Source organism: Sus scrofa, chromosome 2 (genome assembly GCF_054392235.1).
Source record: "Sus scrofa isolate SSC_HxYL_T2T_F1_AM1 chromosome 2, Sscrofa_HxYL_maternal_Yorkshire_Landrace_v2.0, whole genome shotgun sequence".
Classification (NCBI taxonomy): domain Eukaryota; kingdom Metazoa; phylum Chordata; class Mammalia; order Artiodactyla; family Suidae; genus Sus; species Sus scrofa.
Genome location: NC_139384.1, coordinates 90,851,386 through 90,867,113, shown reverse-complemented (window position 1 = coordinate 90,867,113; position 15,728 = coordinate 90,851,386). Strand labels below are relative to the sequence as shown.

At 45.1% G+C, this 15,728-nt stretch overlaps 1 protein-coding gene across 19 annotated transcripts in view; it reads right to left on the bottom strand.

Annotated features, from left to right (window-relative positions):
- The window catches only part of FAM193B (family with sequence similarity 193 member B), a 42,484-nt gene extending 28,143 nt beyond the window's left edge, over nucleotides 1-14,341 (bottom strand). For 13 of the 19 annotated variants that reach the window (XR_014836242.1, XR_014836238.1, XR_014836244.1 and 10 more), the window contains exon 1: nucleotides 14,046-14,339. Coding sequence is in view for 9 of the 19 variants with exons in the window: in XM_085009124.1 (XP_084865250.1) it covers nucleotides 14,046-14,255 (210 nt within the window). In the remaining 10 variants the exon portion in view is untranslated. 19 annotated transcript variants of the gene reach the window in all.
- Nucleotides 14,342-15,728: the final 1,387 nt, after the last annotated feature.

Genomic DNA, 15,728 nt, shown 5'->3' with positions numbered 1-15,728 from the left:
CTGCTCTTCAACATCGTTTTGGAAGTCTTAGCCACAGCAATTAGACAAACAAAAGAAATCAAAGGCATCCATATAGGAAGAGAAGAGATCAAACTGTCACTGTATGCAGATGACATGATTCTATACCTAGAAAACCCTAAGGACTCAACCCCAAAACTCCTTGAACTGATTAATAAATTCAGCAAAGTGGCAGGATATAAGATTAACATTCAGAAGTCAGTTGCATTTCTGTATACCAGCAATGAAGCATTAGAAAAGGAATACAAAAATACGATACCTTTTAAAATTGTACCTCACAAAATCAAATACCTCGGAATACACCTAACCAAAGAGGTAAAGGACCTATATGCCGAGAACTATAAAACCTTAATCAAAGAAATCAAAGAAGATGTAAAAAAATGGAAAGATATTCCATGTTCCTGGATTGGAAAAATCAATATTGTGAAAATGGCCATCCTACCCAAAGCAATCTACAGATTCAATGCAATCCCTATCAAATTACCCATGACATTTTTCACAGAACTAGAACAAACAATCCAAACATTTATATGGAACCACAAAAGACCGAGAATCGCCAAAGCAATCCTGAGAAACAAAAACCAAGCAGGAGGCATCACTCTCCCAGACTTCAAGAAATACTACAAAGCCACAGTCATCAAAACAGTGTGGTACTGGTATCAAAACAGACAGACAGACCAATGGAACAGAATAGAGAATCTGGAAATTAACCCTGACACCTATGGTCAATTAATCTTTGACAAGGGAGGCAAGAACATCAAATGGGAAAAGGAAAGTCTATTCAGCAAGTATTGCTGGGAAACCTGGACAGCTGTATGCAAAGCAATGAAACTAGAACACACCCTCACACCATGCACAAAAATAAACTCCAAATGGCTGAAAGACTTAAATATACGACAGGACACCATCAAACTCCTAGAAGAAAACATAGGCAAAACACTCTCTGACATCAACATCATGAATATTTTCTCAGGTCAGTCTCCCAAAGCAATAGAAATTAGAGCAAAAATAAACCCATGGGACCTCATCAAACTGAAAAGCTTTTGCACAGCAAAGGAAACCCAAAAGAAAACAAAAAGACAACTTACAGAATGGGAGAAAATAGTTTCAAATGATGCAACTGACAAGGGCTTAATCTCTAGAATATACAAGCAACTTATACAACTCAACAGCAAAAAAACCAATCAATCAATGGAAAAATGGGCAAAAGACCTGAATAGACATTTCTCCAAGGAAGATATACAGATGGCCAACAAACACATGAAAAAATGCTCAACATCGCTGATTATAAGAGAAATGCAAATCAAAACTACCATGAGATACCACCTCACACCAGTCAGAATGGCCATCATTAATAAATCCACAAATAACAAGTGCTGGAGGGGCTGTGGAGAAAAGGGAACCCTCCTGCACTGCTGGTGGGAATGTAAACTGGTACAGCCACTATGGAGAACAGTTTGGAGATACCTTAGAAATCTATACATAGAACTTCCATATGACCCTGCAATCCCACTCTTGGGCATCTATCCGGACAAAGCTCTACTTAAAAGAGACACATGCACCCGCATGTTCATTGCAGCACTATTCACAATAGCCAGGACATGGAAACAATCCAAATGTCCATCGACAGAGGATTGGATTCGGAAGATGTGGTATATATACACGATGGAATACTACTCAGCCATAAAAAAGGATGACATCATGCCATTTGCAGCAACATGGATGGAACTAGAGAATCTCATACTGAGTGAAATGAGCCAGAAAGACAAAGACAAATACCATATGACATCACTTATAACTGGAATCTAATATCCAGCACAAATGAACATCTCCTCAGAAAAGAAAATCAATCATGGACTTGGAGAAGAGACTTATGGTTGCCTGATGGGAGGGGGAGGGAGTGGGAGGGATCGGGAGCTTGGGCTTATCAGACACAACTTAGAATAGATTTACAAGGAGATCCCGCTGAATAGCATTGAGAACTATGTCTAGATACTCATGTTGCAACAGAAGAAATGGTGGGGGAAAAACTGTAATTGTAATGTATACATGTAAGGATAACCTGACCCCCTTGCTGTACAGTGGGAAAATAAAATTAAAAAAAAAAAAAAAAAAAAAAAAAATAAAGCCTTAAAAACATTATAAAAAAAAAAAAAAAAAAAAAAAAAATAAAATCAGCACTAAGGTTGAAAATACAGAATATACAGTCACTGTATTTTATAAGAATGCAAGAATCTCTCACATGCAATGAACTAAAGGTGACTTTTAGGCATCTTAATCTCTGTCCCCACTCCATGAAATCATCCCTTAAATTCCCTAAATACTCCCTGAATTCTCCTATCTCATGCCTTCACTAAAAGGGATCCTCTCCCCTTCTTCCCTGTGTTTACCAATAAGTAGATGGGCAGGGCTTAAAAAAGGCCCAGCCTGGATCCAATCTCATCTAAGCTTACATGAGATACTCCCTCTTATAATTCAATTCACCTCTCTTTGCCATATCCCCAAAACACATTGTGTCTTGGTCACAGCATTTGTGCCTTCCACTTAACTTATTTACCTGCATCTTCTGTCCCTTCTACTAGACTGTGCTCCTAGAAGGCAAGCACTATGTCTGATTCTTCTCTGTGTAACACAGGGCTCACCTGGGCACACAGTGGCTACATCATGTTTGTCAAGTGTCCCTATGGCAGTAGAGCTGGCAGGCAGTTTGGTGAGACATTGTTAGAAATTGTTTCCCACAGTAAAAGGCTCTCTCCCCCCCTGGACCTCCACCCAAATAGTTCCAATCTCAAGTATGGAAGAGTGGGAGACTGCATGCCTTGGGGATTACAATGAGATTCCTCATTCATGGAAATACCTTGACTTCCCCAAGAGCCAAACTGGCACAGATGATAAATAAGATTAACCATCAATGGAAGTGAATTTACAGGGCAGGCTATCTTTCTAGTTAAAGGAAGAAACACAGTGCTGGAAAGCTAATTGAGTCTGAACTAAAGCAGGGATAATACCATCTACACTGCATAAGGTTGCCCAGAGGATTAAGTGACATTAGAGATGCACTTAGCTCAAGGGATCCATGCAGGAGGCACTGAATCTATTATCTAAGCCCCTTGGCCAGTATGCTCTTAGTAAGTCCATACTGGAAACCAGCTTATCCACTGTCTTGCATTTGGTATACCAGATACTTTCTAGGCCCAGGCAGTTCTGGGGGCCACCCTCAAAGCTGTCTTAACCTTAAGCGTTGATGCCTGCCCCTCAGTAAAATTCCCAGTGGAGCATGGGGACTTTTCTCTCTGCCATTTTCATTTCCACTTTAATTGCCAGAGGGTGGTGAGGCTCCCTAGCCTTGGAGATGGTATATGCAGTTAATACTACCAAATTTTTCAAATATTTGCTTTGGCAGAAAAAAGCTCTTGGTTTATAGTTCCTTTGACTGTAATCTCTTGCCATTTTCCAAATTCCTGGCAATCATGGTCTCTTAGGCCCTGCAGTCAACTCAGGCTTTCAACTAGCTGTTCTCCAGCTATATGTTTTAGCAGCTGGCACAGTATTTCCCAACAAAGAACATGATAAGTGTTTATTAAATGAATGAAAACTCCAATTATGTTTCTTCATCACAAAGGCTGATGATACTGATTCTTAAACCCAGAAACCCTGGGCAAAAAGCTGATTATTCCCTCTTACCTCAGTTTAAATTCAGAGCTTGTCCAGATCCCAGTCTAGCCTTAGGTAAAAGATGAGGGAGAAAAAGAAAGGTTTTAGGGGTTCCCTAGATTTAGGACCTGCTCAAAAAAGCTCCAAGGTAATTTTGCTTCACTCTCTGATTAAACCCCAAATCTCTGGACAATGTGGGGTTATTCACCCAGGGGATCCATGCAGTAGCACACATAACCCCAGAGCAGTCAAGGAGCCAGGGGAACCCTAGGCTCTGGCCACTCCCAGCCCAGGGGACTGGCATGTATAGCCATTAAAACCAGTATCTGCTCCCTCACCTGACCAGGCCCAAGACTTTTCTGTCTTCATCTGAGAAGCATTATGCTAGGACATTCTAGTTTTTCCTGGAAAAAAAGAGATAAAATCAAAGGAAGGGGAAGCCAATTTTTTCATGGAATACCATTTTTACTTCAAAGAATGATGGACTGACAAACTATGGTTATTCAAACTTGGGTACTGGCAAACATTTTCTCAAAAAAATGAAGAAAATGAGCCTGTCACTTCAAGGAAAACAACTGTATTTGTGGTCAATGATAAAATTCAAGTTTTAAGGGAGTTCCTGTCGTGGCACAATGGTTAACGAATCCGACTAGGTACCATGAGGTTTCGGGTTCGATCCCTGGCCTTGCTCAGTGGGTTAAGGATCCGGCGTTGCCATGAGCTATGGTGTGGGCTGCATACGCGGCTCGGATCCCGCATTGCTGTGGCTCTGGCATAGGCCAGTGGCTACAGCTCTGATTAGAACCTCCATATGCCGCAGGAGTGGCCCTAGAAAAGACAAAAAAAAAAAAAAAAAAAGAAGTTTTAGGCAAAAATCAGAATTTTGGAAAACTTGTATACACAACCATGACCTTAACAGCTTCCCAAGACTTAAAGACTTTATGATGAAACTCGTAGTAATATCAAATGCTGTCTTTTGATATTATAAAATGAAATGAAAAAACATTTGGAAGATCTGCATAAAACTCAACGGACCTATTTTTGCAAGTGATCAAAGCATGATATTACAGAATCATACACTGGTTAAAAAAAAAAAAAACATCAAAATGTTAGATGAACCAACAGATTTTAATGTAAATGAGTATAAAGGCTTTATTTTTTTTTTTTTTTTTTTTTTTTTTTTTTTTTTGTCTTTTTGTTGTTGTTGTTGCTATTTCTTGGGCCGCTCCGGCGGCATATGGAGGTTCCCAGGCTAGGGGTTGAATTGGAGCTGTAGCCACCGGCCTACGCCAGAGCCACAGCAACGCAGGATCCGAGCCGCGTCTGCAACCTACACCACAGCTCACGGCAACGCCGGATCATTAACCCACTGAGCAAGGGCAGGGACCGAACCCGCAACCTCATGGTTCCTAGTCGGATTCGTTAACCACTGCGCCACGACGGGAACTCCAAGGCTTTATTGATAATGGTCTCAGATTCCATATTGCAAAGAAGAATACCAACAATCATCTGGAAGGGCTATCAAAATACTTTTACCTTTTTCAGCTACGTATCTGTGTGGAGCTGGATTTTCTTTTTAACATACTTCAATCAAAACAATGCATTGCAACAGACTGAATACAGAAGCATATAGCAGAACCTAATGTTTTTCTATTAAGGCAGATATAAATTTGCAAAAATGAAAACAAGGCCATTTTTCTCATTTTTTTTGGAAAACAGTTATTTTTCACTTAAAGTTGTTATTTATGTTAATATGATAGGTTTAATACTGCTATTCTGAAATGAATTACTAACCAAATATTCTTAAAGTTTCTCAGTTTTAATACTTAATTTGATAAATATCAGTAGATTAACCAAAAAAAGCTCTTTTGTGTCCTTAAAGTTTTTAGGAGCTTAAAAGGGTCCCAAGACCAAGCACTTTGAGAACCACTGATGTAAAGCATCTAACAATGCCTGTCACACAGAGGGTACCCTACAAGCAATAGTGATTATTAACAACTGTATAGTTCTTGGCTTATCTGGATAGCTCTTCAGGGCCATTAGTTAATTTTGCACCTCAGCCTTTCTGGTCACGGTTTGGGAATTAAGTGTCACCAGGCCAGATGGCTGTCAAGGACTGCTCTCAAAGCTAGATCTAATTTCCAGAATCAAACCTGTTCTCATTCCTTTCATGAATTCCTTTTTCTCCCAAGAGTTTGAATGTATTTGTAGAGGATTCCTCCAAGACACATGCTATATCTAACCAGCAGCCCTGTGAGTTTCCAAATTCTATTCTGAGATGGCCCAAGAGAGCACTCTACTCTCAAGTCACCCAGCTCCAAGAGACTCCCTGTCACCAAGGCAGGCAGAGGACAACAGTTAAAATTCCCTTCCAAAAGCAGAGAAAATGATTAATCCTCAGCCTAGAAAAACTCATCAGCCCAGTCACCACCACTCACTCTTCCATCTACACATGCATTCTCTCACTCAACAAACATTCTCAGAGCCCCTACCTGGTGCCAACTATTGTGCTAGGTGCTGGGAAACATAATAATCGAGTTCCTGCCTTAAGAACACATGTGTGAACCAGGCAGGTTCATGCAAGGGGTTGTCAATGCTCCCAAACTCCCAGGAGGTATCATATTCACTTTGGAGAATTGGGCAAGAACACAAATTAAGATAATATACAATTATAATTAGTAAACAAAATACACAAATTAAAAACAAGTGATTAGGATATTGAGCTTCTCTACTTATGTAAGCTTATGTGCCTTCTTGCATGCCTAGCCAGTTTGAGGATCTCCTTCCTTTACCTCTTCTTTCCTACCTTGGTTAATCTCTAGGCTCCCTTCTGGTTGAGCTCATCTACTACAGCACCCTTTAGACTTGGCCTCAGTGGACCTCTCCTTATTTCATTTCCATGCTTAACACCTGAGAGCCACAAGTTCTATTCATACTGTTCCTCAGATACACGTTGCCCCTTCAAACCTCAGCTTTACTCCTCAGCAAATTCCTACTTATCCCCTAAGACCTTGGTAAAAGATTATTGAAGCTTTTGTTGAACCAGGCTTAGTAGAATTCTTTTGATATATCATCCATCACATTGTGTCAAAGACATATATCCTCTACCTACTCCCAAACCCCTACAGAATGGGAGCTCTTTGGGGGCAGGGGGTGGACTTTGGCCATTTAAGTGTGTCAGGAACCTACGTTGGGCTTAGGCTAAGGCCTGGCACATAGCAGACATTCACTGAATAAATGAACGAATGCTAAAGTCCATCTGGCTATGTCTCAGCTGCTCTACACAAAGGATAGAGACCAAAACACAGCTGAACCAGCCCCTTTCCCAACATACCATGCTGAAAAGGCATGGCTGCATCTCTCCAGACCACTAATGAGAGGGCATCAGTGCTGAGAATCTCAGATCATTCTTATGCTGGCAATCAGAGGTGCAGTTAATTCTTAGGGAGCTGATACAACCGCACCTCACTGCCCTGGAGCTGTCATCCAAACTCCCACTTCAGGCTGTTGGCTCAGGTCCTTCCAGGAGGTAGGACAGTTGTTTCATACCATAAAGCCAGTTTGTAGAGAATTCTTTCTGGGTGTACAAGTTGAGTCAAGGAGAGGGCAGAGAGTCTCTCTGACCTCTGTGGCCCTCTACCCGCCAAGGCTAGTTTGTCTGTTCAACCTGCTTCCTGCATGCAATTAGCCACAGGAAGGCTAAGCTGCTGCTTATTTACCTGGAAACTCAGGCAAACCTTATTACCGCCTACTCTGTAATTGCAACACAGGCTTCTCACAGGTGCAAGAGTATGAACTTTGGAGATAGACTGTTGTGAGCTCAAATCCCAGTTCTGCCATTTTCAGTATGATCTTGGATTATTAAGTTTCTTTGAGCCTCAATTTCCTCATTTATGAAATGAGAATAAAACCATACTTCACAGAGTTGTGAGGAAAGAAGGAAATAAATTATGTAAAGTACCTGGCCTGAGCCTGGCACACAGTAGGTGCTCAATACCCGTTAGTTTCTTTCCTCTTCTGTCCTGGAAGAAATGACAGGGAAACTTACTAAGTGAGACTTGCCCATCCAAAGTTATTACTTGAAGCACAGGACAGAAGACTAGACAGGTGACTGTCGAGGCCTCTTTGAACCCCCCAGCCCACATCTCTGGCTACAACTTCCTAACAAGAACCTTCAATATTTCTGGGCCCTTCTTTCTTCCTTAGCTTCTCTCTATCTATTCACTTCAGAACGGAGAGGGAACCCACAAAGGGAGCTGGAGGGCCAAGAGCCTTGGGTAGGGAATAAAGGGGAGGTGGCCTATAGCGTGGCACCAAGTTCATCCACCTAGAGTTTAAGGATGAGAGAGGGAAGGAACATGGGCACAGAACTGAAGGGTGCAAACACAGGGCCTTTCCAAGGACACAAACATGTCTCTCTGCAGTCCTGTTCTGTTCTGCACATTCTGCCACAAAGAACCATTAATCATTCCTTTTCACAGTATCTGTTCCTTTCCCCCAATACATAAAGCACTCGCATCTTCATTCATGCTGCTCCCTCTGCCTCTTCCTTTTTTAGGCTCAATTTGGGTGTTAATTCTCCTGAGTCCAGAGGCAAAATGAACTGTGGTTTGCTCTGGGATACCCTAACAGATCCCTTGAATAGTTTATCACATGTATCCTGGTTGTTGAAAACTTGTCTTTGCCACAACACCGTGAGCTCTTCAAGGGCAGGGCCTGCGTCTCATGGGTCACTGCACCCTAATGGTTCAGGAAAGGTGGCAGCACTTAAGTGCTTTGATACACAAAGAAAGATAAGCAGTCGGAGAATAAGGGCAACAACTGGAGAACTGGGAAAAGTTTTTTTTTTAACACTAAGGCTGTTTCTATTCCTGTTTACGGAAAAGTTCCCTCCTCCCCCAGAAAGCCCCATTCTCTAAAGTATAACCTAGGCCTCCTCGAAGATCTCTGGCACCTCAGTTCCCAGACCCAGCCACACATCAGAATTGCCTGGGGCAATTCAATAATAATAGACTCCCGGGCTCCGGACCTAGAGACTCTTTTTTTTTTTTTCCCCTTTTAGGGCCATACCCTCGGCATATGGAGGTTCCCAAGCTAGGGGTCCAATTGGAGCTATAGCTGCTGGCCTACACCACAGCCACAGCAACGCCAGATCCAAGCCACGTCTGTGACCTACACCACAGCTCATGGCAATGCTGGATCCTTGACCCACTGAGCGAGGGCAGGGATTGAACCCACATTCTCATGGCTGCTAGTCAGGTTCAAGGATGGGAACTCCAGACCTAGAGACTCTTAATTCTCTAGGTCTGGGACAGGGTACAGCAAAGCACAGGGGATCTGAAGATTAGCTAGGCCTGGGTGAGGGGGAAGAGACTCAAGCCATCACAGCTGCCTCTACCACTGAGAATGACTTCCTCTCAAGCTATCAGAATGTACCCAAGCACATCATCTTCACTTTCCTACTTAAGACCTTTCACTGATTCCTCATTGCCTACAGGATAAAGCCCAAACATCTTGGTGTAGTTTTCAAGAACCCTGCTAATCTCTCCAGCTAGACCCCTTGCCTCTCTCCATGAGTTGACCAGTTCTCGCCTCTGGATCTTTGTCTACATAGCTTACTTTGTTTAGATGCTTTCTCTCACCTTCTCTGGAGGAACTTCTACTTGACCCTGAAGCCTTAGGTCCCAGATGCCTTTTCTAGGCTATCACATCTGTGCATCCTCAGAACAAAGCATCCGTAACAATCATAGCTACTTGTGTTCAGCGCTTGACATGCAGCACTTGCTGAACTGTGATGTGAGCCCAGCATCATTGTCATTTTATATGTGAAAAAATAAATAAATCAAAAGGTTGAAAGGTCCATACTAGGATCTAGGATTTGAATCTTAACTCAGAGGAAGTGATGTTCTCTTAGTCCAACTGCAATTATTATATGTACATTCTTTAGACCATGAGCCCCTGTGGGCAGGGATCATGTCTGATTCACTTCTGCATTCCCAGCTAGCCCAGGGCCTAGACAGATCAGGTGTCCAGGTGCCCATGAGTGTTGATAGAATAAATGAACACCAGGACAGGCAAGAAGAAGGCTGGGCATGGTGGGTGTGCAACTGGCCTGAATGAATGAAAGTCAGCCTGGCTTAGTAGTGTAGGCAGATAAGAACAAAGTGCTAGAAACTTAACATTTTATTATAATTTACTTTAACTGCCATTCATTGAACACATAACAGGTACACCAGAAATGAATTAAAACATAGCCCATGCTCTCAAAAATTCTAGGTTTAGTAAATACAGCATTAGGATCTTAACAGTACAACTGATATCAGATATTAAGCTTATAGCTCTGGGACATTTTAAAGAAATTAAATTCTTAGCAGGTAAGTCTTCATCTTCAAAGGCCTTTGGCATTTCTACATAGTGACTCTCTACTAGCTTACAAAGAACCAGAGGAGAGAGGGATCTATCTCCCCTCATCTCCTTGCACCTACAATGAAACTGGCCAGGCTGGATGGGCAGTGATTTTTTAAGGGGGAAGTACCCGGATATAAAGATTATCTCAGTCATCTATGTGCCTCAAACAGAGGCCTTAGCACAGAGGTCATAATGCTTGCTGAGTGGATTAAACATAATGAGATGATTTTAATAAAGATTATCTACTCCAGTCCCTTGAGCGGACAGGTTTAATTCTGAGCAGTGGGAGAGCCAAATCGCTAGAGTCCTTTTAAACTAGACTGGGCAAAGTCCCAGGAGATGCTGTGGAGTTACAAGATGGGAAGAACAGGATGATCTCAACCCCCAGCAACTGCCAGTTTACAGTATACCACGTCTCCTGGGGGGTTTCTTGAGTGTGCACCTGGTCTACAAGCTGAGTAGCCCAAGAGACCTAGAGACAGCCAGCAGAACTGGCTGGTGAAAACACTCAGGCTTTGACTGACCAAATGCCTCCTGCCATATACCACGTCCAATTCCTGCTCTTATGTGAGGAGCATTAGGTGCTACGTGGATTGTTTCACATTTTCTTGTGAAGTTGCCAAAAAGGCTTAGCAAGGGAAAGAAACATGCCCAGAGTCACAAAACTAGGAGACTGAGCATTAAGCTCACCTCAAGTCCATAACATTAAATACTGTCTCACCGCCTCCTTCAACTGCTTTGTAAGTTTTTTGTTTTTCTTTGCCAATAAGGAAGTGACTGTTCTACTCTTCTTGTGAAGTAAATGTGGATTTGGGTTCTTAGTGAATGTATCAATGTAATTTAGTGGCCTAAACAATTAGAATTAAGAGCTTTTGGGATTCCAATTAAGTTCAGGGTCCTCCATTTAAATGTGTACAGGTTCTGAAAATGACCAAAGCAGATTGGATAGAACTGGGGTGGCCCATGAACCTTAACTGAGAGGAAGCAATGCTCTTCTAGCCTTATTGCAATTACTATATACATGTTCTCTAGACCGTGAGCCCCTTGTGAGGAGGGACTACTGATTCACTTCTGCATTCCCAGCTACCCCAGGGCCTGGCACGGATCAGGTGTCCTGCATATGCTACAGGGGGGAGACATTACTCAGAGATTGCAGATTATTGTCTCCCAGATATATGGTCCCAGCGGCACCAGATTTTTAGTTTTAAGAGATGGTACAGATGGAATTCTCTGAGAAACCTTTGATTTAAAAAATATTGGCTCAGGAGTTCCCCGATGGCCTAGCACTTAAGGATTCCAAGACATCACTGCTGTGGCTTGGAATTACTGGCCTGGGAACTTGGACGTGTGGTGCCAATTAGCTCAAATCAAAGCAAAAACAGAAAGAAAATAATGTGTGACCTGGGGCATTAGAATCTGTGTGTGGACTAAAAGCGGTCCTATTTGCTGTCTGTGGCTTCACTTCGGCAGGTGACACTGAATTTCACCTTACCTTCCCATTCTAAGTACCTAAGACAGGGTTCTCAGTGGTGGTGGGAGCCAGAGATCTTCATCGAAGGCACGCCTCTGGGCAAAGCAATGACTGATGCCAATCCTTTCAGAGGGTGTTTTTGACCAAGGCACAAAAGCCTGCTTCTAGCATCCAGAAACCCCTTCCACAGCAAAAAAGGGGCACAATCAGAAGAAAGACTGTCAGTTTGTTTCACCTATTGTGGCTACAGTTAAAAAAAAAAAAAAAAAAAAAAAAAAGCCTTGTTAGGTCTCCCAAAGTACACAAGAGTCTCTTTTTCGCAGGGGGGGCGGTGGAGAAGGAAGGGTACCTGTAGTAGGAATTATCTGTACAAATGTTTAGTTGCCCTGAGTTTGTTTCTTTATCTGAAAAATGGGATAATAGTATTTATATCCTATTTAAAATTTGTGATTAAAATTTGCTAATCATCAGGCCTGAGGGTACAAAGGTAACTAACATGGTTTCTGCACTCTCAGAGTTTACATAGCAAAAGCAGACCAAAAATTATATGAATTAACTTATCACATTTGTGCTAAATGTTCAGGAGAACACAGGGGTGGTGGGAAGATATGTAAAATGTCTGGCATGAATGAATGAATGAACACGGTAAGAACACGGTGGGAACCTATCCCCTTAATGAAGCTTATGGCTCCTAGAAAAGTTGGGTCCTAATGGTTAACCCATCAACCAAACTTTCCGGCCATGAAAACTACAGGCTGGCTAAATGGCAGGGGACCCTAAAGCATTTTATGGTCTGAAAGAAAGAGAAGACAACAGCTCCCTGGCTCTCCCTTCTCCACTCTCCCCTTCTGCAGAACAGCACTCTCAGGGGAGCCCAGAGGCAGGAAAGAAAAGGCTAGAGGGAGAAGCACCTTCAGGGTTGGAAGTCAGACCAGGCGAGCTGACTTCCAACCTGAAGAGTGAAATCCCTTGGAACCAGCTCAGGGTAGGGTGTAGGGGTGAAGGTAGGGCCTCTGACCCTCAATAACTGGTGACATCTTCATTAATTAAAAATCTTACTGTGATCTGAGACACAAAGGAGACCAGTATCAAAACTGGGTTACGATAAGCACAGGTTCTCAAGGGATTCACTCTCTCATTCACCTAGTTATTCCTACTCCGTGTCAGCAAGGCCCAGGGCTAGGGGTGGAAGACCAGAGATATATGACATGATCTGTGCTCCTGTGGAGTTCACAGTTCAGTGCCGGGAACAGACACATCAACAGAATGTCTCATTGTAGAATAGGGAGTGCTACCAGAGGGGAGCACAGGGGGCTGTGGGCACAGAGGGAGCACCTCACCCAACTGGGGAGGTCAGGGAAGGCTTTCTGGGAATGGTACCCCAAACAGCATCCCCACTCACATGCACAATTCCAGGGATTCTACTAGAAGGCTGTCAAGAGCCATGCCTTCTGGCTGCACCAGCCTCCCAGAGTCCCCTGCTGCCCGATGCAGTGTCTGCAGAGCCAAACGCATCTTCCGCCACGCCTCATCCTCATCCGGCGCTGCATCCGACCCTCCAAGACTCCTGCAGGAGCCTGCCTTTCTTGGCAGGCTCAGCCAAAAAACCAACTCAAAACTCTTTTGTCAGAGCAAGCTTAGGGCGAGCCACCCAGCCCCAGGTGCCATAACCCTCCCAGAGCAACTGTGGCTCATGCCGCCCCAGCTTCGCAGTGAACACTGGCAGGGTACCTCCTATTATTTCCTTTGCTCAAAAGAAAGTGACCTTCTTCCAGGTGGCAAGCTGGAAGCCTTGGAGAATCCTCCTCCTGCTCACTCTTAGCAGGATTCGCCAAACCCAGGGATCCAAGGGTCTGGGTGGACCGCCTTGGGGGTCGGGGCGGGGCGGGAGAGCGGGTATAGGGGGAGAGAGCAGCTTTGCTCTCACTGAGGGTTGCCACCTCAGTGCAGGAGGCCCACCAAACAGTCTCCTAGGCAGCCTGGCTGTCGGCTGCAACTGCTCTGCTGGGCAAGGAGAGGAGGGAGGCCTCGGGAGACATATGCTGGGAGCACAGCTGCCGAGGGGGCAGCGAGGGGAAGGGGTGGAGCCGCTCCCAGGGGGAGAGGGAAGAGGCTGCAGCCTTCCAGGTCCCAGCGCCCCGAGGTAGCCTATGAGTGGGGGAGCATGTGGGCCCAGAGGAGATGAAGGGCACAGGGCTGAGCTGTGGCCCCAGGATCCAAGCGCAGTCCCAGTGGGTGTGCGACCAGAACGTTTCCCGGAGGCGGTGGGAGAGGGTAGGCAGCCTGGCCTCAGGACAGGTCGGGCCGTGCCTCAGCTTTGGACATAAGGGTGCTGGCTCCACTCCCAACTTGGGGGAGAAAGCCTCAGCCCTGGTCCTAAGGAGTAAGGCTCTGACTCCGGCCGGATAAGGATGATCCACCCCCAAGCCCGTCCCAGCTCCGTTCCGGGGTGTGAAAGTGCCCAAGCAGCCAGACTCGCCTCTCTCGCTCCTACCTGGGGGACGGGCGCCAGTTGGAGCTCGTCGTCCTCTCTAGGGCCGTCGCGGTCGGGCTCGGCCGACGCCTCCGGGGATCCTGCACCCGCTCCTGCTTCCAGGCACGGCGGCGGCGGGGGCTCCGGCGCCTGGGGCTTCTGCGGCCCCGCGGCCCGCGCCCGCTCGCGCCGGCCCGCGCAGCCGCTCGGCCTGCTCCGCCTCCGAGTCATGCTGCTCCTCGCTCCGCTCACTCGCTCAACTCGCGCCGCCACCGCCGCCGCCGCCGCCGCCGCTCCCCTCACAGGACAACAGCCAATATGGCGGCGCCCGACTCCCCCTCCGCCGCTGCCAGCAGGTCAAAGGGCACGCGGAGTCCGCGCCGCCGCACTAGCCCCTCGAGGCTGCCTGCGCCATTTTGAATAAGGTCACCACCCGGAGTTTCGTGGGAGAATGAACCTGGTCAGGAAACGCCCACCCTGGGATCCAAGGAATGAGAGAGGGTGTACGCTGTGGTAGCAGTGCTACAAGCCCTGGGCGCTTAATAACTTGCTGTTAAGTGGGTGAGTGAATTAATAATTTCTATAGTGCTACGCTACTTTCACGGCCTCGACCTGACTCCTCGCACCCACATGGTGTGACAGGTATGATAGTTCCCATTTTGCAGTAGAGAAAACCTAGGCTACAGATGGTGAAATGGTTGCTCAACATCGTAGCGAGAACTCATGGGTTCGTTCATAGCCTGAGCTGAAAGGGACGAAGGGATTGTCTAGGTCTTTATTTTCAGTGTATGGTCCACTCAGAGTCTAGCATTTGGTGCTTGCGACAGCGAGACACAGACCTGACTTCTTCCTTAATCTAGTGGGGAAATACACAATTACAAGTGTGATAAAGATGAGATGACTGGGGTACGTACTAGGTCAGTGTTTCCAAGAAAATGGTATGTGTGCAAAAGAATTTTGAGTGGTACACAAAGGAACATTTAAAAATATAATGATTATGGAGTTCTCTTCTAGCTCAGCGGTTAACTTACCCGACTAGGATCCATGAGGATGCAGTTTTGATCCCTGGCCTTGCTCCGTGGGTTAAGAATCCAGCGTTGCCTGGAGTTGCCGTCGTGGCGCAGTGGTTAACGAATCCGACTAAGAACCATGAGGTTGAGGGTTCGGTCCCTGGCCTTGCTCAGTGGATTAAGGATCTGGCGTTGCCGTGAGCTGTGGTGTAGGTCGCAGACGCGGCTCAGATCCCGAGTTGCTGTGGCCCTGACCAGTGGCTACGGCTCCGATTAGACCCCTAGCCCGGGAATCTCCATGCCGAGGGAGCGGCCCTAGAAAAAGGCAAAAAGACCAAAAAAAAAAAAAAAAAAAAAAAAAAAAGAATCCAGCGTTGCCTGGAGCTGTGGTATAGGTCGCAGACTCGGCTCCCATCTCACATTGCTGTGGCTGTGGTGTAGGCCGGCAGCTGTGGCTCTAATTGGACCCCTAGCCTGGGAACTTTTCTATATGCCATGGAAAAAAGCAGAAAAAAAAAATATATATATATATATAAAATGATTATGTATTTAGTTGTCAAAATGGGTTATTTTCCCTCCCTTTCTTTTTTGAATATATAAGACATGCACATAGGACAAATTTTTTTTTTTTTATGGCCACACCTGCAGCATTACAAATTTTTAAAAATAGTTTTGAGGACAGTCTGTCTCATGC